The sequence below is a fragment of the Dipodomys ordii genome, unplaced genomic scaffold (assembly GCF_000151885.1).
Source record: "Dipodomys ordii isolate 6190 unplaced genomic scaffold, Dord_2.0 Scaffold65, whole genome shotgun sequence".
Lineage (NCBI taxonomy): Eukaryota > Metazoa > Chordata > Mammalia > Rodentia > Heteromyidae > Dipodomys > Dipodomys ordii.
In genome coordinates, this window is record NW_012267281.1 from 6,465,732 (window position 1) to 6,491,183 (window position 25,452).

Here is a 25,452-nt window from a genome sequence, read left to right on the forward strand (position 1 = left end):
AGGGATGTGAAGGGTAAACAAAGGAGGAGGCTGCAATGCTTGGTAAGAAATGTACGCATTATCCTGCCCATGTAATTGTAACTCCTCTGTACAGTATGTTCACAAATAAAATAAAATTAAAAAAAAATAATGAATAAAAGAAAAAAAAAGTCCATTTCAAGAATCTTGGTACAACTACTTAAATATAACAAAAATATTGTTTTAATAAAAGAATCTTGGTAGAAGTTAAAAAAAAAGATGCATTATATACACAAACTGCTTTGTTAAATGGCAAAAAAACTCATTGCATAACAAAAATGAAGAAAAATGAGGAAATGGGTGGGTTACGAGGTATGGGTAAGAACATTGAAAGTGTGTCTTGACCTGTCAAGATGCACTATAGTCATAAACTGCTTTGGTGAATGGCAATTCCTTTGTACAACTGCTTAACAATAACAAAAATACTTTTTTTGAAAAGCCCCTGCAAGAAGAAATAGGAAGTGGGCACAATTACTAAGTCTTGGTTTCCTGATTAAAAGTCATCAAAAATAAACAATTCCTAGGTTTCTGATTTGTGAGATGATCCTTTTTAGCAAATGAGAGGTTAGGGAGACATTTCATAATTTACATAGTACTTTAAAAAAAAACAACTTTCTAGCCGGGTGCTGCTTGCACATTCCTATAATCTTAGCTTCTCAGGAGGCTGAGATCTGAGGATTGTGGTTCGAAGCCAGCCCAGGCTGAAAAGTCCCTGTGAGCCTCTTATAATCAGCAGAAAACTGGAAGTGGCACTGTGGCTCAAAGTGGTAGAGCACTAGCCTTGAGCAAAAGAGCTCAGGGACAGCACCTAGGCTCTGAGTTCAAGCTCCATGAGGGACAAAAATAAAAAAGAAAGAAAAAAGAAAAAAAACAAATTAAAATTTAAGTTAGTGTAAATTAATTTTATAAAAGGTTTTCGTGGTGATATTTGCATATATGTATATAATGGTCTTTAATCAAATCCCCGTCTATGTTACACTTTCTTAACTCTCCTACTTTTAAAACAGTTTTAGTGGGTTTTATTATCTTATTTCCATATATATATATGACACATATGTAGAATATAAATACATAATATTTTGCATATATATGGTAAATACTTTTCCTATATTAGTGTGTGTTTCAGTTGCCTAGGATTTCTGTAACTACTATAAACCAAGTGACTTAAAACAACGGTTCTTCTTTTTTTTTTTTTAATGATGAAGATACCATTTACTCCTAGATGAAAATAACTGGGATAGGGTCAGAGACATTATTTTTGTCTTAGGTTCTTACATGTAACAGTGAAGTTTGTAATAAATGAACATTTTCTAACTTAAGGAAACAGTGTACACCTTCATAGGTCTCTCTAATATTTTTGTATAACACAATGTTTTATGGGACATTACAGTGTTCAATTGTTCAAAAGAAATTAGTTAAGACAGGCACTAGTGGCTCAAGCTTGTAATCCTAGCTATTTAGGAGACTGAGATACAAGAATTGTGGTTTGAAATCTGCCCAGCCAGGAAAGTCTGTGAAACTCTTATCTCCAATTAACCACCAAAAAGCCAGAGGTAGAGCCAAGTGGTAAAGTGTTAGTCTTGAACAAAAAATATCAAAGACAGCACCCAGGCCCTGAGTTTAGTTCAAACTCCAGGACTGGCTCACATGCACACGTGCGCACACCACACAGACACAGACAGACAGACAGACACATAGACAAACACACACACACACATACACACACACACAGAAGTTAGTTATTAGTTGTTAATTTTGTACTATTACCAAAAGACTTGAACTCTTGGCCTCTCGCTTTTGCCCAGCTTTCTTATTCATGAATAGCATTCTACCACTTTAGCACATTTCTAATCTTCTTGTTTTGCTGGTTAATTGGAGATAGAGTATCCCATACTTTTTTTCACAAGTGGTTTCAAAACATACTTCATCTCAGCTTCCTGAGTAGCTAGGATTACAGGTAGAAGCCTCCAGTGCCTAGCTAAGAGAATTTATAACTGTATAAAATCCATGCATTTAAGGGTCGGTTTCCCTAAAGAGCCAAATGTAGGGAAATGCTATTCTGGTAGTTTGCATTGCTTGGGAGACAGTGAAAATCTCTCAGGGAAGTGATTGTTGAGAAACCACCGCTGATGTCTCCCAGCTAAAAGGTATCACAACATCTCATGTTGTGGAAACAGGCAAAATACAGGGTAATGCTGGGTTTTATCTGGAGATTTCTTGGTCATAAGTCTTTTTAACTTAAGGTAGAGTATGTGAAAAATCACTGGCTGGCTTTTCTGACAGTCTCATCTCTCATTTAAACTCATTGTGCAGTTAAGCTCCAGTAGAAATAGAAGACAAATGGAAATGAGATATCCTGAGAGAATGAGATTCTACAGCTTAGAGTTGGTGATGAACCAAGCCAGCACTGATCAACCAAACATAGCCTTTGGTCATAAGGAAGCAAGAGTTAAGACGTTTTAGAGACATACTGATTCAAATGCACAAGATTCTAAGATGTACTCAGATGTTGCATGTGAGACTATGAAACAGACATCAGTAAAGTCAGAGGAGATTTAAACCAGGGGAGATGCGGGGTACTGGTGTTTCTTATCTGTAATCCCAGCTACCCCGGAGGCTGAGATCTAAGAGTCACAGTTCAAAGCCAGCCTAGGCAGGGAAGTCCATGAGACTCATCCCCAGTTAACCACCAGAAGATCAGAAGTGGTGCTGTAGCTCAAAATGGTAGAGCACTAGAGCTCAGGGATAGTGCCCAAGCCACAAGTTCAAGCCCCATGACTGACAAAAAATCAAAACAAAAAAACAGAGGGTGGAAACTTTTCTAAGGTAGGAACCTAACCAAAGGCTGAATCTGTTGGTCACTAAACTTTGATGGTCCTTGGCAATACTCTGAAAGAACTGGTTGAACAGGTGGCTTCTGAAGAACCATGTGGTGGCGTTCTGTTCTGTCAGAATAGGTCATGTCATGTAGAACTAGTCACCCTACTCAGATTTCCTCCCTCTTAAATTGGCTTGCTAGGTGGGGCAGTAGAGGACAGCAGAGCCCTTGTCACAATATTTGTATCTTGTGTGTATACTATAAGACCATATGAACAAATCCGAAAAGTCTTGCACATGTGAATGAATAGTGTAGTTGCTGAGTAACCAGATTTCAGGAAGAGTGACTAATGGTTTAGAGTCCATCTAGAAATGGGCCTCTGGTGATTTGAGAATGGCCTGTTCTTGGCACTGTTCTATGCAATATAATATTTTAATCGATGATGTTTATGAGAATATAAGCTGCTAATTAAATGTCTTCAGATATAAAGCTGTTAGGTATACCTAATGCACTAGGTTTTAGAACCTGGATTTTGAGGATTTGGGCCAACTATAAATCACTTGAACATAAAATGTGAAATTTCCAACAATAAAATCCCATTCTAAGTTTCAAGAACAGAATTGTATAAATATAGGGCATAGAGGTGTTACATGATAGTAAAGCATGTGAAAATAGCCTTAGAGATTTTAAACAATTATAGATTTAATGTGGTTCAGTGGGATGGTGTGATTACTAAAAGTAATGGCATTCTAGCTGCATTAGTAGATGACTTGTTGCTCAAACTGGACAGAAACTATCCCGCCTGGTCAGACTATACTATGCCTGACTACTCTGCAAGTCTAAGCACTACATTCTTCTAGAAGGCAAGTGACATTGCAAAAAAAGTGGCATTGTTAAAAGTGCTAATAGTGGAGGACTTCTGTATGGTGGCTCTAGGTGATTAAAAGAGGGTTATAACTAGGCCCCTTGATGAACAGAAACTATAGAGGAGTGAATTTTACCCTGCTACGAGAAAGAGCTGTGTAGTATTAGAATAGCTGTGTTAAAGATTTCCTTGGCACCAGTAACAGCCTTTGTGAGGGATGACAGGGGAGATTCCTGTATTGGATTGGATCAGACCAATTGCAGACAACAATTTCATTGAGTACTTACTCTGTACCTAGCATTTTGTTAGCTACTGGAGCCAAAGATGATTTCTGGTTCCAAATGCTGATGATTCTAAATACTCCATGCAATTGTGGGAATGCTGGAGTCATATGGGAATATATTAACAAGTCTGCCAATACTCTTCATCTAAACCTGTCCTGTAGCATGGTAGCTACTGGCCATATTTGACTATTGAGCACTTCAAATATAGGAAGTCTGGGTCAAAAGTGGTGGCATATGCCTAAAAACAAAAGTATTTGGAAGGCGGATATTGGGAAGATCCCTATTCAAGTAACTCAGGCCCCCAAAAAAGTTAGCAGGGGGGCTGGGAAGGTGGCTCAGTGGTAGAGCGCTTGCCTTGCATGCAAGAGGCCCTGGGTTTGATTCCTCAGCACCACATAAGCAAAAAGAAAAAAAAAGCTGGAAGTGGCGCTGTGGCTCAAGTGGTAGAGTGCTAGCCTTGAGCTGAAGAGCTTAGGGACAGCACCCAGACCCGAGTTCAGGCCCCACGACTGGACCCCCCCCCCATATCACATAAGCTGTGTGGTAGTGGTCATGTCTTTGGTCCTAACTGGACATAGGTAGAAGGATCATAATACAGGTTGGTCCAGTTGCATCTGAATAGCTAAAGCAAAAGGGCTGGGAACATGCCTTACATGGTAGAGCATCTGTCCTACCTAGCAGACTGAAGCTCTGAGTTCAGTGGATTCCATAGTACCTCTAAAATTTTTTAAAGGGGTGGGGAGGATTATAGAAAATATGTACAAAATACACACCTGGTTTTGAAAACTTTTAGTTTTCACATTATTGTATTGGTATGTACAGAAATATTTTGGCTCTCCTGTATTAAATAAAATATGATGTTGGGTTTTTTTAACTTGTTTCTATCACTAGAAGGTTTAAAATAGTTTTTGTAGTATATGTTATAGTGACATGCTCTTCTCTTGAACTATCACTCCAGACTGTAGGCTTCACTGTTAATCTAATTGATTGATTTTTTTTCTTCTTTTGTTTGTAGACCTGAGAAGATGGCTAAACTCCCAGTGATTTTAGGCAATCTGGACATTACAATTGATAATGTTTCCTCAGAATTCCCTAGTAAGTATAACTTCTGTATTACAAAGAGACAGAATTTTGTTGTTTAGTTGGCCTTTCCTTCAGTTTGGATTATTTTGAATGTCCTCAGATTATGTCAATTCATCATACATTCCCATGAAGCAATTTGAAACCTGTACTAAAATTCCAATCACATTTGAAGTTGAAGAATTTGTGCCCTGCATACCAAAACATACTCAGCCTTATACTGTCTACAACAACCATCTTTACGTTTATCCTAAGTACTTGAAATATGACAGTCAGAAGTCTTTCGCCAAGGTGAGTACCAAGATCTCAATCTCAGTCTTTATATCAAACTCCTTTAGGATTCAGTTTCATATGTTCTTTTATACATAGATACATATTCTGACTTTTGCTAGTATTTTCTTATTGCTTTTTCTTTTAAATATTTTGTAGGCCAGGAATATCGCTATTTGCATTGAATTTAAAGATGCAGATGAGGAAGACTCTCAGCCCCTGAAGGTTTGTTTTTTTTCATGTATATTCACTAATATATTCTTTAAAAGTACAACTGCACAGTATTGTACAACTAAAGAAATTTGGTATATTCTAATTGATACAAGCCAAAAATATATGATGTTACACTATAAAAGCACATCTTCTGAATCTTACAGAATATGGAATACTTATGTTCTATACATAATTGACCATTGTGTTATGTTCCTTAGAAATGAATTTTTATTATATTTTTATTTAAGTAGTCATACAAAGAAGTTACAATTCAAAAAATCAGTTTACAAGTACAATACATCTTGATCAATATCACCCCTTTCAAGATGAAATTTCTTATCCATATTCAATTTAATAAACACTGCACCCTTATGAGGAAAGCATTGTATGACTAATAATTCTGATATGAATAATATTGATAGTGGACTGGTAAACTAGCAACAGTTGATCTTTATTAAATGGGTAATGTAGGAGTAATAGTAGAACTTATTGAATTGTCTAGATACTGGTCTTCTGTGTACTTTTGATTATTGAATCTAGAAACAGTCTTTTGAGTTAAGCACTAGTTAGATACATATTTTTTTAGATAAGGAGACTAGTGAACAAATGGTTCAAGATCACACATTAGTAGATCTTGATGTAAATCTAGTCAGTCTAGCTCTAGAGACCAAATTCTCTACTATGTTAAAATGGCTTTCTAAGAAGGGCTGAAGATTCAAAAAGGAATATATTTACCCATAAGAAGTTTACAAGAGTCAGGCACATAGGGCTCATGCTTGTAATCCTAGCTACTTGGTAGGCTACTTGGGAGAGTGGAAAGATTGTAGCCGCCTAGGCAGCAAAGTTCATGGGACTACTTCTTAACCCATTTCTGGGCACAGTGCTGTCATCCTAAACTATGTAGTATGCTGAGATTGGAAGGATTGTGGTTCTAAACCACAAAAAGAAAAAACAAGAGTTCATCTCAGTGCTTAGTGGTACACATCTGTCGTCCCAGCTGTGATAAAGTAGGTGGATCAGACCAGGTGCATGTCCACACAAGAAGTGAGCCTCCAGCAGGCCCAGTAGTAGAAAGCCTGCCTGGCAAGCTTAAGTTCCTGAGTTCAGACCCCAGTACCATTAAAAAAGAAAAGAAAAGAAAAGAAAATTAGTGAGAAACACAGCAGTCACAGAGAACAGAATTTTGGCACACAGAAGGGACTGAAATAGTTCTTTGGAGAAGAAAACAAAAACTGAATAATTATCATAGAAAAATATTTAGAGGACATAGAGAGGAAGGAATCAGCAATTTCCTGAAGAGCACATGAGATCATTTGAATAGAGAGATTGTAAAGCAAAAGTGGAGAGAAGTTAAAGGAAACAGTAAGACATCACCTAGGCATGGAGATGTGTGGCAAGGGGAGTTGGCAAGCGGGCCTGCAGATGTGCAGTGACAGCCACAGTAAAGCCTAGAATCTCCTTGCAGAAGAAATCTAGCTAAGTTTGCTATGTGACAATTATTCTGTAAGAGTACCACTTTCTATATAACATCTTGCTCCACTAATTAAACCCAGGTGTTTGCCCCTGCTGATTCTCATTTTAGTGCATTTATGGCAGACCTGGAGGCCCAGTATTCACCAGAAGCGCCTTTGCTGCAGTTTTACACCACCACCAAAACCCAGAATTTTATGATGAAGTAAGTGATATTTTTGAGGGATAACCAAGTTTAGCCAGTTTTAAGGGAAACTTGAAGTTATTTGCTTGGTAAACCAAAATTCAGGGGAAGCTGCCTACCATACTGAAATTACTGCAATGGAGTTGAATGCTATAGAATTTATTTTACAAATTTTTCAAATTATTCAGGTAAAATCTTCATTATTAGAAATAGTAATTTAGAAAGTACAAATGAAATATAAAAGATAAGCTTATAATTCCACTCTTCCTATATAATTTTTATTCTGACATTTTCCTTTCATATTCATATTTGAGTATAGTTATATTTGTTAAACCTGAATCTCTCTTTTTTTCAATCACTAGGTGTTCTTGTCTAGAATTATAATGTGCTGTTGGATTTTGAAAAATTTAGGTGCTGATATACCCTCTAGCAGTCAAAAATCCATTAACTTTTGATTTCTCCAAACTTTACTTAGCCTGATACTGACTTACAGTCAATTAACACATATTTTGTATGTTAGACATGTTTTATATGGTAAAAACCCATGAGAGAACCATGAAAGATCACTTTTTACTTCCATATACAATTTACTAGAAAGATAAACACTTATAATAAATGACACCCAACATTTTAAGCATATACATAAAACACTTGAACTCACTTGCAGTAGCAACAGGAAGTAGCAAGGAAGTTATTTACAGTGCATCCTACAATAATTTTATACAGTTATGATTTGCTATGGCATCTTCATGTTCACATTTCTTTTGACTTCAGATAGCATCATATAAGTATAAGTTTTGATAAGTTTTAACTTTTTACAATAGATTTTTGTATCCTTTATAGTAATAATTGATAAAATAGACTGTTATTCATGTATACTTTATATCTTCAAGACATACATATCTCTCATTCTCTGTATATATATTCTCTATGTATATAATATTATATATACATATATGTATATGTACATATACATATATATACATATACATGTATGTATAATATATGAATATAATTTTTTTTGTGGGGCTTCAACTCAGGGCCTGGGTGCTGTCCCTGAATGTTTGTTCAAAGATATGCCACAGTTCCACTTCTGATTTTTGAGTAGTTAATTGGAGATAAGAGTCTCTGGGACTTTTCTGCCCTGGCTGGCTTTGAACCGTAATCCTCAGATCTCAGCCTCCTGAGTAGTTAGGATTACAAGTAGTACCACTGGTGCTGGGTTATCTGTCTTCATTCTTATTTTTAATACAGATTTTAAGCTATGTAGTTGGTCTTTTTTTTTTTCATTTTTTTTGATTGGTTTCGGTGCTTGAACTCTGACCTGGGCGCATTGGTTTCGGTGCTTGAACTCTGACCTGGGCGCTGTCCCTCAGCTCTTCAGTTCAAGGAGAGCTCTCTACCACTTGAGCCACAGCACCACTTCCAGTTTCCTAGTGGTTTATTGAATATTTCTGCCTGGGCTGGCTTTGAACCGTGATCCTCAGATCTCCGCCTCCTGAGTAGCTAGAATTATAGACGTGAGCCACCAGCGCCCGGCTTGGTCTTTTTTTTCTAATGTAAATCTCAAAAAAAAATTCTGCATAGGAATGCATGTGGCTCAGTAGTAGATCATGTATTTAGCATGCGTGAGGGACTAGACTAAATTCAGAGTTCTGTTATTTTGCTAGTCCTGGGGCTTGAACTCTGGGCCTCAGGACTGCCCCTGAGCTTCTTTCATTCCAGGCTAACACTCTACCACTTGAGCCACACTTAGAGCTTTTTCTGAGTAGTTTATTGAAGATAAGAATCTTATGAATTTCCCTGCCCCAACTGTGATTCTCAGATCTTAGCCTTCTGAGTAGCTAGGATTACTGGTATAAGCCACTGGGGCCTGGCAAATTCAGTTTTTTATTTAAACAACAACAAATGGTAATATACATGTAAGTGGATGTACACAGTTCAAACTCCTGTTGCTCAGAGGTAAACTGCGGTTCAGTGTACTGTCATAAGAGTCTTACTTTGAAATGTCATACCCTGAATTTTCATTTGTCATAGTTACGTTTATGGAATGTTTATTGTTTTCCAATTATTTTATATTTGGAATGCCCATCACTCTTTATTCTGTGAATTCTAGCCAGTAAATTCATGTCCATCTCTCCCCTGACAGAAGTCTACAATGCAATTAGTAAAAAAACAGTGTGATTAGTAAAAAACAGTTTGGAGAACAAAATACAAATCTATGTATTGAATGAAATATCTGCTTTCTCCAAAATTTTAATGTTTAGAATGTTAGCAGAATTGTTATGTTGTCTTCCTTGTAGATTAAGATAGAATTGCCCACCCAGCTACATGAAAAGCACCACTTGTTGTTCACATTCTTCCACGTCAGCTGTGATAATTCAAGTAAGGGAAGCACAAAGAAGAAGGATGTTGTTGAAACACAAGGTAGGGAATTTCATCATTCCTGTGATTTTTTTAAAATTGAATATTCAATCCTAAGTTGTATTTTGCTTCTACATATTCATCCTTTGCAAAAGATTTATACATTAAGTTTGTAAGTAACATAGAAGTAGCATGCCTAGGTTGAATGTGAAAATTTTTAGAATTCTAACCTTAACAGAGGCCAAAGTACATATGGAAAATGACCTACAGAGGCCATATTCAAGTTTCCTACTCTGATCAATAGTAACAGTTCTTAAAACTCAGTTTTGCAATAAGTTTCTTTTTATAAGTTCTCATATACTTACAGTGGATTTTTTTTGTTCTTTGTTTTCAACAGTTGGATATTCTTGGCTTCCTCTCCTGAAAGATGGAAGGGTGGTGACTAACGAGCAGCATGTCCCCGTTTCAGCCAATCTTCCATCTGGCTACCTTGGATACCAGGAGATTGGCATGGGCAGGGTATAGGGTTTTAAGATTGGTTTATCCTGATTCCTCTAGAAAATATTAAAGAGCAACTACAATAATAGTCACACAAAAATTTTTTGCAATTCCTAACATTTTGTTTTTCATTATTCATTCTCAAGTAAGCATAGGCAATTAGAAGCCTCTGCTGCTTATAAACTTATCACAATATGTTAGAATTAATTTCAGTGGATTCAGTGCCTTACCAGGGAAATAGAGACTTGAAGATACTGGATTATATAGAAATCCATCTCTGCAAAGTCATCATGCTCAAATAAAGATGAGTTCTTAGGGTTATGCAACTATTAGGCATTTTCTTCCAGTTTAAGGTAAATATAGGAAGCAAATTTCTCACCCACATTCTGAAATCTTTCTGACTCATGGAGGTCTGATATTTTTTCCTATTTCTCTAAGTGATTTGTCATCTTTGCACTTATTTTAATCATCTTGAATTTTAGACTCCTGTTTTTTATAACATGCTTAGATAAGTCTGTTCTTTTAATGTTTTGCAGTGTTTAAATAATGCCAATTTTTAGTTCATTATGGACACAAAAGTACTCAAAAAGTAGGACAAATCCTACGTTTTTCAGTTATAAGTCCTAGTCAGAACATGGCCAAAATATAGATGTTCTCAGAAGCTAAAATAATCACAGAAGATTGGCCCTAGGCCTATGCCAAAAGTACCTATCCTCTATTTGCTTTATCTGGTACATTCTACCTATCTTTTTCAGAAACCTAAGCTCAAATCTGGTTAAGATATTGGAAATAGGATGCATCCCTATCATAGGGGAACAAATCATTCTATTTACTTGCAGCTCATTCAGCTGCATCTAAAAAGAACAGATAACTTAGAACACTTAATAAAAAGAAAACGATTGTAGTTAGGGAAAGAAAGTAGGCAGAAATTAGTGTTAGTTGCATTCCTTGTTGCAACCAGGCACAGCCATCAAGTCATTGAAGCCCTTAGAAATTTCAGTCCCTCCCTCATCAGCACCCTCATTGATGGTCATCTTAAAAACTGAGGTACAGCTAATCTGTTTTCTTCTTTCCCTATTTTTCAGCATTATGGTCCAGAAATTAAATGGGTAGATGGAGGCAAGCCACTGCTGAAAGTTTCAACTCATCTAGTTTCTACAGTGTACACCCAGGTATATGCTAGTCCATGGAAATTCAGTAGTGGTTTATGACTGAGTTTACAATTTTTTTTGAAAAAGAATCCTAATTTATGGATTTACTTTTACTCTATAAATCTTTTTTTTTGGGGGGGGGTCCGGTTGTGGGGCCTGAACTCTGGGCCTGGGCGCTGTCCCTCAGCTCTTCAGCTCAAGGCTAGCACTCTACCACTTGAGCCACAGCGCCACTTCCGGCTTTTTTCTTTTTTGCTTATGTGGTGCGGAGGAATCGAACCCAGGGCCTCAGGCATGCAAGGCAAGCGCTCTACCACTGAGCCACCTTCCCAACCCTCTATAAATCTTTATTTGAGGAAAGTATATAGAAGGTGTTTCAATACATACTGGTATCAATGACTAGTAAAAGGATCATTTTTCAACGATTATCCTGTGTTGTTTGAGGATCTTTTTTAATCTTTGATTTTTTTTTTGTTTGTGTATAGAAAGTAAAGAGTTCATTCTTGGAGGATTCTTGTTGTTTTCATTTTATATGATTAATTCTATGATCTTAAAAACCAGATGTGCTTACACAAGAAGCAAGTATTCCTATTTCTGTAATATATATAATAATACTTTCTTTTTTTTCCTCCTTCACTATAGGATCAACATTTACATAATTTTTTCCAGTACTGTCAGAAAACTGAATCTGGAGCTCAAGCCTTAGGAAATGAACTTGTAAAATATCTTAAGGTATCAGATAGCTTTCTTAATAGCCCTTTATTTTAATGAGTATGGAGTACATTCAGTTTTCTGTTTAGTGGTGAGGGTTGTTCCTGCCTCTCGGACACTTCTGTAGGGATACCCTTACCTGGATGTCATCACATAGTTAGTTTTATGTGGTTTTAAATAGTTGTGAGAAGTAGATTTTGTGTTGCTGTAACAATAATCCTGAGACTGGGTAATTTATAAAGAAGAAATATGCTTCCTTACAGTTCTCAGATTAAGAAGTTCCACTGCAGAGGGTCGCCTTACTGTGTTATTCATATTGAAATGCAAGAGAAAGGGGGAAAGGGAAGAGAAGAAGAGAGGGAGGGCCAAATTCATCTTTTTATAAGGAACCTATTTCTACCATTTTTTTTCCAAAAAGCACTTTACCAGTAACATTTTTAATCCACTTATAATGCAGAGCGCTGTGGCTTGATCACCTCTTATTAGACCCCACCTCCCAATCCTAACTTAATTGTAGTTAAGTTTCCAGCACATGCTCTTTGAGGGACATATCAAATCATAGCAGTCATTGTAAGAGATAATATATTCTTGATGCCTGCAAGCAAGGTGAATAAATCAAAGAAAATAAACCTAGCCAGTTTCAGCTTTGTGCAGGAATTGGGCAGTTCCTGGAGTCACCATTCAAGAACAGAATAGGGTTTATGTGTGAGCTTGGATCCAATGTGATTATGGGGGAATATTTTGAAATGGGAAAGTAGCTAAATGGGATCCTTGGCATGGAATAAAATACGAAATATGAGAAAGAACAGAAAAAATTAATATATTCTCAAAAAAGATACTAATTATGAGATGGTTTAAGACCCTACATCCATCTCAGTGATAGTACTGTGGCATCTTTGTCCACTCTTGCTTGGTTACAACTTGAGTCTTATTCCTCTTCTGCTTCTCTGCTCCAGTTTTAAGAATTTTTATGACTACATTGGCCCACCTAATCCCTTACCTTAAGGGTAAGAAATTAGCAATATAAACCCTAACTCCAGGTGCTATGTCACGAGCTCTGAAGATTAGGACTTGAACATTTGTGGAGGCCTTTCTGCCTATTTCCAGCCTCCCATTTGCTTTAGTGAATTCTTTCATCCTAACTTGAAACTTCGTGGAGACTACCGAATTTGTTTAATTTAAAAAGATAAACTAGCTGAAAATGGTGGCTTGTACCCATAGTTCCAGCTACTTAGGAGCTTGAGTGGGAAGGATAACCTGTACCCAGGAGTTCAATGGTAACACATCATCCCCATTTCTTGTGTGTAGAGTCTACATGCAATGGAAGGCCATGTGATGATCGCCTTCCTGCCTACCATCCTAAACCAGCTGTTTCGAGTCCTTACCAGAGCCACCCAGGAGGAAGTTGCAGTTAATGTGACTCGGTAAGGGAGGCAGATGGATAGATATTCTTCTTCCTTTCCAATCTGTCTACATCTGGAGCACAGTCATGCATATCTGGGATGCTAGTACATGCTGAACATTATATTGGAGAAATGTCTTTTGAACCCATATATAGGAACCCCATCTAGTTCCTTGTCTCTGTTTCCTAAGTGCCAATAGCATCATCATTGTTCTACTGCTGCTGTGATAATAATGAAATGTTTCCATTTTCACATTACTATTCATTGCTTTATTCATTTCTGTGGTGTGTAGGGTCATTATTCATGTGGTTGCCCAGTGCCATGAGGAAGGATTGGAGAGCCACTTGAGGTCATATGTTAAGGTACGTAAACAAACAAACAAACAAAAATGTTCCAGTCATTTACATCTGTGGCTCTCCAATTTTCCTTCTAAGGACTTATTTTTTACAAGGCTGGTTATTTTGGATGTTCTTGGAACTTAAGACCTATGCCTTCTCTTCTCTGCTTATCACCAGTGCTTGTATCTGAACAAGGGGAAATATGAGGAGAAACAACCATTCCTTTATTCACTTAATTTCATCCTTTGAACTACTAATGTGATTCAAATGACAAAGAAGTTAAAGATTTTTATTTATTCTTGGCTATATTTCTAATAGAGTTAGTAATCTCTGTTTTTCTTTTCTCCATCTAAAATTATCAGCAGAATCATTCTCAATATAAGATTATGAACTCTGACCACTATTCAGTGACATATTATATACTATGTGTGGGTAAAAAGAGAGTCTATTAAGGAGAAATTTCAACAGGTTCTTTATATGTAATATTCAATAATCATAGTGAAGTTACTGCTCTAAAAAGATACCCGGGTGAAGAACAGCTATGTGATCATTTAAAAAATAAAATTTGGATTCTTCAGGACCTCAGTTACCAGTGCTATGTTACACATTCCTTGAAGTCCCTTTGTAGATGGAATTATGGGCTAGGTGACCACTGACATGAGTCACATGACTCACTATTTTAAAGGGTTCCCTGAAGACTAGAGCTCCCTCTTTGTGCCACATAACAATCACCTCCCACCTTTGTTTTCATCCCTTCCTCTCCCACCCGTGAAATCATACCTCAGTCCTTGATCTCAACTCTTTAGCACCTCTCAAGCTTTTAGCCCAATTTAGAGAACCAGCATAGTAAAGTCTCTTTCTCTTTTTTTCAAAGTATGCTTATAAGGCTGAGCCATATATTGCCTCTGAATATAAGACAGTGCATGAAGAACTAACCAAATCCATGACCACCATTCTCAAGCCTTCTGCTGACTTCCTTACCAGCAACAAACTACTGAAGGTATGTCAGGCTAGATAGCCTAACTCTTCAGTGTTAAATTTGATTAACTAAGGCCAGGAGGTGGTGGTAGAAGGGCTGTAGCTCCCTGGCAGAGTACTTACTTAACATGTATGAGTTTCCTGGGTTTTATCAGAACACTTCCCTAAAACAACAAACTTGCTTATATGGGGGTAAGCGGGTTGGTAGTAGAAGAATTGGTCAGTAGATACTAAGTTATTGTTAGAAGCAAGAAGTTCTGGTATGATGTTGCAAGGTAGGATGACTATAGAAAAAATAATGTATAATACATTTCTTTCTAGAAGGGAGAATTTTATGTTTTTCTTACCAAAAAGTGATAAAAAAAAATTGAGATAGATATGTATAACCTGAGTTAAACACCATACAATATGTATATCATATATATCAAAACATTACATATTACCCCAATAATATAGAACTTTCATGGTTTTATCTATCAGTTAAGAAATAAATGAAGGATTTAGCATGTTGGCACAAGCTTATAGTCTCAATTACTCAATATGCTGAAGCAGGAAGATTACTTAGGTTCCCTGGTTCAAGATCAGCCATAGAGAGACCTTGCCTCAAAATAAAATTAATTTTTAAAAACTGATTAATGAAAATTAAAGTTGGCAGTCAGAAGAGTTCACCTTTTATGTACCTTGAAGAGATCATTGCTCCTCCCCCCAAAAGCAGCAACTGAATTAATGCTCCAGTTTCAACTCTGACTATTGTAACTTCAGATAGGAGCTGCAAAGAATCACCATGTTCAAAATCACATTGGCTCTTAACTATAAATCATTATATTCACATCAGTAGGGGATCCTGATTTAGATTATTAGGACAAATATCATCAAGCCAGATGATCAGCAAAGAGGAAAGACTTCAGTGCCTCTTGTTGATAGGTATCTAGTTTCCCAGCAAGGGTCATTTCTGGTTTGAATAGAAAACGTGGCCACCCACCTCTTGAGTCTGATGTTAAGTTTGCAAGAAGGTTCATCTGTTTTGTATGTCACACCTACTTTTAGCTAATTACATGGTCAACCAAAGAAAATTCCCCTCTTACCTACTAATTTGCTGTTTTTCTTACTGGGGTCCTTTTTTATTCTTTTCTTTTAGTATTCTTGGTTTTTCTTTGATGTGCTGATAAAATCCATGGCTCAGCATTTGATAGAAAACTGCAAAGTCAAGGTATGTTGCTTCACCTGGAAACTAGTGTTTGTAGGGGGAAAATCTCTCCCATTGTATGTATGTAGCTAACACTTGCTCATATTTTCCAAATAAGGTATTTGTTCTGTGTGCTTCAGAAGTAATATTTTAGCTTTCTAACTGCCCTATGAGGGAAGTACTAGTTTTACCCATTTCATAAATGAGGAAACACTTTATACCTTGAGGCCAGATTGACCTGCCTAATATCATACTGCTAGTGAGTAGAGCTGGTTCCAGGTTTTAGAACCAGCCTAATTTGAAGCTTTTGTTCCCAATGTCATTAAACCCAAAGAAAATTGTCTTTTTTTTTAATCCTGCGTAAAATTCAGGTTTGTTGAAATGGGAGTAAGTAGTCGAAGCATTAAAATGTCATTTCTTTGTGTTAGAGCCTTGACCATTGTAGCTATTTCTCTAGGGCTTAGATAGGATTGTCCTCTAGAACAATTAGTAAACTGAGATACTCTCTCCAGAGCAAATATACAATCTCAAATTTCCTCTGTGACTCAGTGTCTTCTTTGGGTAGTGCCTGGATGTGTGTACTTTTGTATCCCTGTTTCCTTTTCACTCTGTCTCATATTATTCCTTTGTTCCCATGGACTCATTCCTGAGATTACTGGTTTTCTTCTGATTGGTGCTGGTCTGGCCCTCTGGCTATTTTTGACTCAAGGTAGATGGATTTTTATAAGTTCCTATGCAGTCAGCACAGCTGGCAATGTGTCTGTCTCACTTTGATGGTTGGAGGAGCTTCTTCTGAGACTTTTGAGGCAGTCCTGAAGTTGTCACTGTAATAATGAACTGTGGCTTATATTATAGCTCGGAGTAGGGATCTTAGTAGGAATTGGGTAGGGGATGGCAGCTTAGGGCAAAAGGTTGCAAGGCTCACATTGTCATTTTTTCACTTGGAATACTTGTACTTTAAGTCTCCAAGGAGACTTAAGAGAAAGGTGAGGTCAGAGGATCAAGGCCTAAGCCTTCTGTATAGGTGTCTATCTGTTCAGAAGCCTTGAGAAGGTTTCTAGATTTTGCTGGGCAAAAGGTTGAAAAGCTGAAGCTGTACTCTCCTCTAGTAAAACAGGCTTTGGTGTATGACCAGGTGGTATGGATCCCCACCCCTCCCTTTTTTCTCCCCTTTTTAAATTCCAGTAAATATTCTGGGTTTTAGTGCATGGCAAGATGCCAAAATGGAAGTAAGTCCTGCCTTCTCTACAGAAATGTACCATTTAAATCATGCCAGAACAGTCTGCCAAGAAAGAAATCTAACAGACTGTCTACTTAGCAATATGTAGCTAAGTGTGCATGCTTTTATGAATATATTACTTTTCTGTTAAAAGTGTTGTTATATACAGAATAGGATTTTCAGCCTGTATTAGTTCTCTAGTTCTCTATGCTAAAGGTTTCTGTAGGCTTGGTCTCTGAGATCTTTCAGCTTGTGGGTGGCTGCCTTCTATGAATGAAGGTTTGTGTCCTAATTTCTCCATATGAGGATAGGTCTATTCCAATCTCACCTCACTGCAGTTAACTTTTTATAAAGACGCTATCTAAAAATGCAGTCACCTGCTGGGATATTTTAGGGGCCAGAACTTCATTGTATGAATTGGCAGGCAGGACATGATTCAGCCCATAACAAAGTGCAGAGGATTTGGGGCCTCAAAATTAATATCACTTTAGCGTACATGGTGACTTAACTGTATTTAAAAATGTAATTGTATTCAGCAATATTCATTGAGCACATAGTATTTATGAGGCTCAATTATTTGAAAGGTAAATATAGTATGGTTTGTGTTCTCAAGAATTTTTAGGAGGGGAAGTGTATCACCAGCTCAGTGGTCATTTCACTTTGTTACGAGCACTCTAGTAGTGGTCAGCACAGCCCAGAGTACTCAGAAACACTCCGAATACAAGGAGTCAGTGGCTAGAAGAGCAGTGTATCAAGGTAGATTCTCATGAGTGAATAGGAGTTGTGAGATCTGAAGAACGGCAAACTAGGCTGAGAAGAGAAATGTGATGGTGAATAATCAGAAGCCAGCACCACAAGATCAGGGTACTGTAGTTGCCCACTTCCTGTCCAGGAGAGAATGAATACCTCTGAGAATACTTATAAGAAGTATATTTGAACTTAAACATCAATGCCATTTTTTCAACAGTCATTTAGGAAGTAATTAAAGAAATTTATTTCTTTAGTTTGTATGTGTGTGTTCTAAAGATGGCAAATTGCACCATAGCAATTATATGGATGGGAGGAATTTGAACAGTATCTTCTTGTCTAATTCTTCCCCAGCCTCACCAAAATAAAGGCAGATGTATCAACCCGCAAAGTGGCCTACTGAAGTTACATGACTAAACAGAGCCAAAAACTCATGTTCACAGTCAGCTGTTCTCAGGGATCCTGCCATTTCTAGCCTCATGATGTGATTCCCCAACACCATGCTCTGGGAAATAGTTTATTTGTCTTTGGAACTTCGTCCAAACCACTCAAATGCACAACCTTTTCTGAAACTTAATTATATCTTGGTCCAAAAGCAGTATTCAGAGGGTTTTTAGAGGTCACATTTTAAATTGTTATTCAGCTGCCTCTAAAAGAGAGCTCTGACATCCAAAAGGAGGAAGCTTAGCTGCCGAATAATTCACTCCAAAAATTTTGGAAACCTTTGCATTTTGACTCAGCCCCTGGATTCTGCCTTTTGTTAGTCCTCACACTAACTAGGATTGTTGATCTAGGAACTCTGACATTTTTGAAGCCTTCATAGCTTCATGTTTACACGTTTAAGTTTTTTTCATATCTTAGAAGTAATGAACTTTATATGTTTGAATTCATTGTTTTTATGTTTATCTTATATTTATTGGGAATTTACTTCTTAGGAATTATACATTCTAGTCTTCTAGTTCTCTGAATTTAGGGAACAAGTTTATATGCCATTTGTGATTTCCAGAATTTGGATCAAATGCAGGTTCTATTACTTTTATGCTGAAGATGATTAATTTTGATATCTTTGTAACACAGACCTTGATTTTCCTTTTTCCTTAATGAGTCTTTTTGAAAGTGCCACAACCAGGTACACTCATCCTATAAGGCCCCTGATCTTTGGACTGATATTTTGTTACTTCAGATACTCTTCCAGGGTATCTTAACACTGATTGGCACTTGGTGACAGTCTATTTGAACTGATGGCTTCAGTGTACATTTCTGGTTTAGCTAGGAGACTGTCAGATGCATATTTACATGGTTTTTGTGTAATAAAATTAAATAAATGTTATGCTTGCTTCTAATGCTATACATGACCAAAACAATCAAACAATATTTTGTAAGATTTACCAAGAAAGGGCATACCCTTTCTTCTTTTTGAACTAGCATCTAAATAAGCAGTTTCCTTGTTTCAACAGATGGATCTTTAAGGTTTAGATTAATACATACGACTGAACCAGATTCTAATGCTTAATAGGTAACAGGTACATAGAATTTATTCAGTAGTTTTTGAGGAAAATAGAAAATAGACATCATAAAAGCCTATTGGGAAGTTTATCTCCAGTTTTCTGCTTCCATAGTCAACATTTTGGGGGATGTTTCTTTCGGTAATTTATATTTAACAACTACAATCCTATCAGACTTGCATCTGATGTCCTTTCCTCCCATCAAGTTGATACTAGTATTCCACAGGTTTAGCTCAAGAAAAGAAGTTGGAAAAACTAGTATAGCAAAGGGTAAGTAGATACCCTTAAGTGAATACCCTAAGTATTCAACTATTTTCTAGCTTATTTGAGCAAGGAAAGAACTTTCATTTGAAAAGCTAGTCATGGTGTTAAGGGGGGTGATAGAAATGGACTCTCTTTTTATTGTAGTGGTGAGTTGCACAACTCTGTGTATTCATCAAGTCTGGCCAAAATTTGCACTTCAAAAGCCTGAATTTTGATATACATGAATTCTACATAAATAAATCTAACTTAAGAGCCAGATACCTGTGGCTCATGCCTGTAATCCTAGCTACTGAGGAAGCTGAGATCTGAGGATCGAGATTTGAAGCCATCCTGGGCGGAAAAGTCTCCATGAGAAAACAACTAACATACTGTCTTGTCCATCTCATTGTTACAATGGTTCATCTTGTATCCTTATTTCAGCATTTTGTTATTTTCCTTCCCCTCCCCAAATTAGAAAAAATGTATATACAAGATGCAGTACACCAGAATCAAAGACAGTGACAACAGGGATTATACCATGGGGGAAGAACATACAAAGAAAAAAAATCACATAGTACATTATAAGTACATTAAAAAGAACAGCAAGAAAGATAAAATCTCTGTGTCCCTATCTTGGGGTTCATATAGGATGACCCATTGTAGCATAAGATGTACAAGACACTATGTTGAAAATTAACTTTACAACTTGGGAGAGGAGGGAGGGAGGAATTGGGGAGATAAGGATGAAAGGGATGGTAGGGGAAAAACAAAGAAGGGGGTAACAATGCTCGATAGGAAATGGACTCATTACCTTGTTCATGTAACTGTAACTCCTCTATACAATATCTTTACAATAATATATATACAATTTTTTAAAACTACAGATAGAGTGAAAGATGGTATGGCTCATCTACACCCATGTTTCCACTAGTGAGTGTTTCAAATAGTTGTTAGGTACAGAGCACAGAGGAGAAATGAAAATGGATGGCAAAACCAACATGGTGATTTGGAAAAGAAGACATTTAGCTTGGGATAATGGGGTCAGAGTGCAGGAAGGAATAGTTGCAAGAGACAAGAATGGTAAGAGATTAATCTGGGGATAGAAATGAACTTTACTCAGACTTCAAAAAATATTACAGTTTTGAGAGAAGAGGTAACAGATCGTGACCTGGCAAGGACTGCAGGGCAGAACTCAGCCTTTGCTAGATTGAGATAAGAGGGAGAAGAGTAAAAAACAAGACTAGCTGAAAAATGAAGATGAGATTACCAGGAGCTTTGAAGCTGACAGGCTCCAAACTGTAGAGAGGTAGTAGGTTCTTTAGTAGGAGAAATAAGATTTTTTTAAAGGGGTATATGTGTTGTCAGAATGGCTTAGAGATCTATCAGTGAGTCTACCTACTTACTGAGATTTAAAGAGCCTAATAGAGCAGATTTAAGCATCTCTTACTTGTTAAATTTCAGTTTTCTAACTTCCAGTATAAAATTGACATTTTATGGTGATACTGATAAAGATGTGGCATTAGGAGAGGTGAGGTGGGATTAGGGATTAAGGTAAACAGTGAATAAGAATGATTAAGATAGAGCTATTAATTTAGCCCAGCAGTTCCCTTCTAGATACTAACTGAAGAAAAACAAGGGCTTATACTCTCACAAAGACCTGTACAAAAATGTTTATGGTGGCTTTAGCATAATAAAAAACTGGAAGCAACTCAATGCCCACCAGCTGGTAAATGGATAAATAAACTGTAATAATGCAAGCACTTAAGTGATAAAAAGAAACAAAATATTCATTCTTACAACAAAATGGATGAATCTCAAAAGTATTGCTGAATGAAAAAAGTCAGATACAAAAAACTACATAGTAAAAGGTTCATTTATGTCATTCTAGAAAAGGAAAAGCTGACAGGGAGAGAAGACAGTCTTTGGGGAGTGGGGTGGGAAAAATGGATTGTCTTTTACTGTATTTAATGAGGATATTTATATCTACTTGACAAACTTTACACTTTAAAAGTCTGAATTTTGAGCTAGGTGCTGAATTTACAGTCAGGATTTTGAGCTGATGGCCCATGCCTGCAATCCTAGGTAATAAGGAAGCTGAAATCTGAGTTTGAAGCCAGCCTGGGCAGACTAAAATCCGAGAGACTTTTATCTCCAGTTAATCAAAATAAAGCCAAAAGTGAAGGTCTGGTGCAAGTGGTAGAGCACTAGCCTTAAGTGAAAAAGCTAAACAAGAGTGTAAGGCCCTGAGTTCAAGTCCCAGTACTGCCACACACAAGAAAGTATGAATTTGGGCTGGGAAGTTGGTTCAGTGGTAGACTGTTTGCCTCGCATGCATGAGGCCTTGGATTCGATAACTCAGCACCACATAGGCAGAAAAAAGCCAGAAGTGGCACTGTGGCTCAAGTGGTAGGACGCTAGCCTGGACCTGAAGAGCTGAGGGACAACGCCCAGGCCCAGAGTTTAGCCCCCATGACCAACAAAAATGTATGAATATTTTTATATGTAAATTCTACTGAAATAAGCCCAACTTGAATTGCAGAAGGTTGCGAGTCAGATTTGAGTAGAGGAAGAAAGCCTATCTAGATATTCAGGAAGGGCTCTCTAGGAGAGGCAGGAGAGGAAAGAGGACTTGGCTCACCAAAGGAGAAAGTAAGTGATGAATTTTCCATGAAAATTTGTAGCTTTAGCTCTAAAACTATAGGTTGGGCTGCTGGGACAAAGACCTAACAAAACAATGGCTCAGAGAAGGAAAAAAAGCTTATTGCATTCCCCATAGAAATTAAGGCTCATATGAAGATTCTTTTATAAGTTATCAGGGTCCCAGACTTCTTCTATCTGTTACTTTTTCCTCTTAAAGTACTGTTGCTTCTCTTAATCTAACTGGAGTCACCACCACATCTACTGGGTAGCCAGCAGGAAGGGGGAAACACACATTTTTAATGTTCCCTGAACATCAGTGTGCTGCTGCTTCATTGGCCAGACTTATATGACCATACATAACTGTAAGGGATGCTGAAGGCAGTCTTAGTTTTGAGTATCTGCCTCACCAAAGTTGAGGTTCTATTACCAGGAAAGGGAAGGGATAACAGATATTGGTAGGTAACCAGAAGTTGATATCTCAGGGGCAGTGGTGCAGTCCAACAGACTTGGAGTCACAGACTTGGAGTCAGCAGGTGGACACTTGGGCATGGGCAATGAAGAGATTAGCCAGAACTTGAGAGTGGATTTGTGAACACCAGACTATTGAAACTAAGCCTACACTCTCCTCTGCGGAACAGGATTATATCAGCCTGGGTTACCAGATCAGATTAGCCATGGAGCAAAGCATTAAGAGAAATTACAAGGAAAAATGAGAAGTAACCCAGGAAATGGTGGGAGAGCTGACAAGGGCAGTCCAAGTCTGTTCCAGGGTTAAGGAGAAAAATAAAGAAGGATACATCTTAGATTGCAGTGCAAGGCCATTAGAAGGTTTCTATGTCACAGTCAATCAGCAGAGTTCCACAGTCCCCAGTGACAAGCCTGCTTTACTTTGCAGGATTATTGCTGGGACTATTACTATTGCAGGACTATTACACATAAGAGTGGCCAGCTTCAACACTGGATTTCAGAACATGGTGGAGGGGCTTGAGGGGGTGTGCAGATCTGAAGTGTTATTCTCAGGGGGTTTAATAGAGAGTGAAATAAACACAGAGAGTCTAGAGAGAAGACTGATTTTTGTGAGCAAAAATTATGAGATTTGAGGAAGAAAAGAAGTAGAAGAAAAACATGAAAAAGAAAGGTGGTAAGGAAGAACTTGGAGGAGTAACTTCAGAATACTAACTAGTAAATGCCATTGGCAAAATTTTTACTGACATTCTCTTTTTTTGTAATTTATTTATTGTTATTGTGATGGTGATATACAGAGTGTTTACAGCTATATAAGTCAGATAAAGAGTACATTTCTTTTTGAACAATGTCATCCCTTCCTTTTCTTTTTCCCAGTTATTTTCCTCCAAAGACCTCTTGTTTCTACTTCTTAGATTTCATTTCGATAAATATTATTTTATATGATCAAATGCACATAGGTATTGTGCCTATGTGATCCTCTCCCAAGAATATCCTACTTTGGTCTCACTGTGTGTGAAAGCCTAGAAACCCTAGAAACTTTTTTTTTCTTTTACCTTCCAGTATGTTTACTTGTAAATTTGTAGGCACATTCTAGTTACCACAAATGTGGGAAACCATGCAACATACGTTTCTTTGGGCCTGGCTTATTCCATGTACCATTCATAAGGAAATGGAAGGACTTGGAAAATTTCTTACCAGCCTCATTATTTTTGTTGTTTTTCTGCTAAGCCAGAAAAAATAAAAAAGAGTTTGTTCATTATTGTACCTCAGAGAGAAGTCTCTAAATCCTATTAGAGAGTTGAAGAAGACAGTAATGAACACAGAGGTGAACATTTGAAGACTGCTCAGAAGTCCTCCACCATGAAGCCATGATTTGGGCAGCAGCATCTGTAGGCATGTAAATCAATGACAAGGCTGACGCAGCCCATCACTATGTGTTGGCAGAACGTGGTTTTAACAGCAATGTATATAATAAGGCTGTATTTGGGTCTTCAGGCAGATCCCACCTAGTAAAGGAGTGGGGTGGTAAGAGTTACTCAGCAGCAGAATAGCATATAGTAGGTATATAACTCCTTTGGGGGTTGGAACAGGACAAGGCAGGCATGCTGATCCTGTGAGGACAAGGGCTTAGGAGGCCAACCCTGACCAGTAACATCTGTCAGAGGAACAGATGGTGGTGACTGGGCCAGCCTGGGTGGTGCCTGGGCCAGCCTGGGCACTGCAGCAGCCCTGGCAAGAGACCCAACACTACCCATGGCTAGTAGTTAGGGGTTGTTTGCTCAAAAGTTACTTAAGAGTTTCAGGGTCCTGTCCTCTAAACTACTCGTATACTCTCCACTTTGGACCCTAGAGCTTTTCCTTCCATTTCAGTTGGTGATCTCCATAAAAAATAGCTAATTACCAAGATGTTTGTCATACCTTGTAAAAAGGCTTCATTGTAAGTTATTCATCGTTCTCTAATACTTTAAAAAATAAAAACGTTGAGGTTTTTTTTTTAGTAAATACAAAAGTAGAAGATCAGGGTAATGAATCCACATTTTCAATAGTTCCTTTTCAGTTACCAACATTTCAGTTAACAACTCTTCTGGCTTAAGAATCTACTCTGATGCTTTTTTTCCTATTTTAAAAGCAATTTCTTAACATTTTATCTTTTAAAAAAAACAGTATTATCTCTAATAGACAAGTCTTTAAAAAAAACAAACAAACTACATAGTTGTATCAACCAAAATTAGCAATATTTACTTAAGATCATTTAACACTCTCTCAATATTCAGAATTCTCCAGGTGTCCCCAAAATGTCATTTTGCAGTTGATTTGGCTGAATCAGACTCTAAAAAAAGTTTGTATATTTCATTTAGTTGACGGGTTTCTCAGCTTTTCTTTTTTAGGGGTGGGAGTATTTTCTAACTGTTCTCTCTTCATTTGTTTTCTTAATACAATTTCTTTGTCGAAGAAAGTGAATCATTTGTCTGGCAGAATTCCCCACATTCTAGATTTGGCTAATTGTAGCCTTACAGTTTTACATGATATGGTTCTCTATTTCCTACTTTCCTGTAAACATATTCTATCTAGAGGCTGGGTTTGATTTAGGTTTGATGTTCTTTCTGGTAAGAATACTTCATAAATGGTACTACTATATGGCATCAGGAATCTATTTGTCTGGTTATCCTACTTTTAATGATAATAATATTGATTAATAGAATTCACCTGCTGATGGTTTACTACATCATGATGGAGCTATTTAGCTATTTAGGTAGCTTTCTTGGTTTTAGCAATACAAAACCTCATTCCAAAAGCCAC

General features: G+C 37.3%; 1 protein-coding gene across 1 annotated transcript in view; it reads left to right on the top strand.

Moving 5' to 3' along the window:
* Dock9 (dedicator of cytokinesis 9) overlaps nt 1–25,452 on the top strand; it is a 171,917-nt gene that overhangs the window by 65,475 nt on the left and 80,990 nt on the right. Inside the window, exons 18-29 of the mRNA XM_013022962.1 lie at nt 5,001–5,080; nt 5,169–5,356; nt 5,495–5,560; nt 7,131–7,223; nt 9,506–9,629; nt 9,964–10,085; nt 11,150–11,236; nt 11,858–11,947; nt 13,235–13,350; nt 13,622–13,691; nt 14,542–14,667; nt 15,784–15,855. Of these exons, the coding sequence (XP_012878416.1) occupies nt 5,001–5,080; nt 5,169–5,356; nt 5,495–5,560; nt 7,131–7,223; nt 9,506–9,629; nt 9,964–10,085; nt 11,150–11,236; nt 11,858–11,947; nt 13,235–13,350; nt 13,622–13,691; nt 14,542–14,667; nt 15,784–15,855 (1,234 nt within the window). The remainder of the gene's footprint in view (nt 1–5,000; nt 5,081–5,168; nt 5,357–5,494; nt 5,561–7,130; nt 7,224–9,505; nt 9,630–9,963; nt 10,086–11,149; nt 11,237–11,857; nt 11,948–13,234; nt 13,351–13,621; nt 13,692–14,541; nt 14,668–15,783; nt 15,856–25,452) is intronic.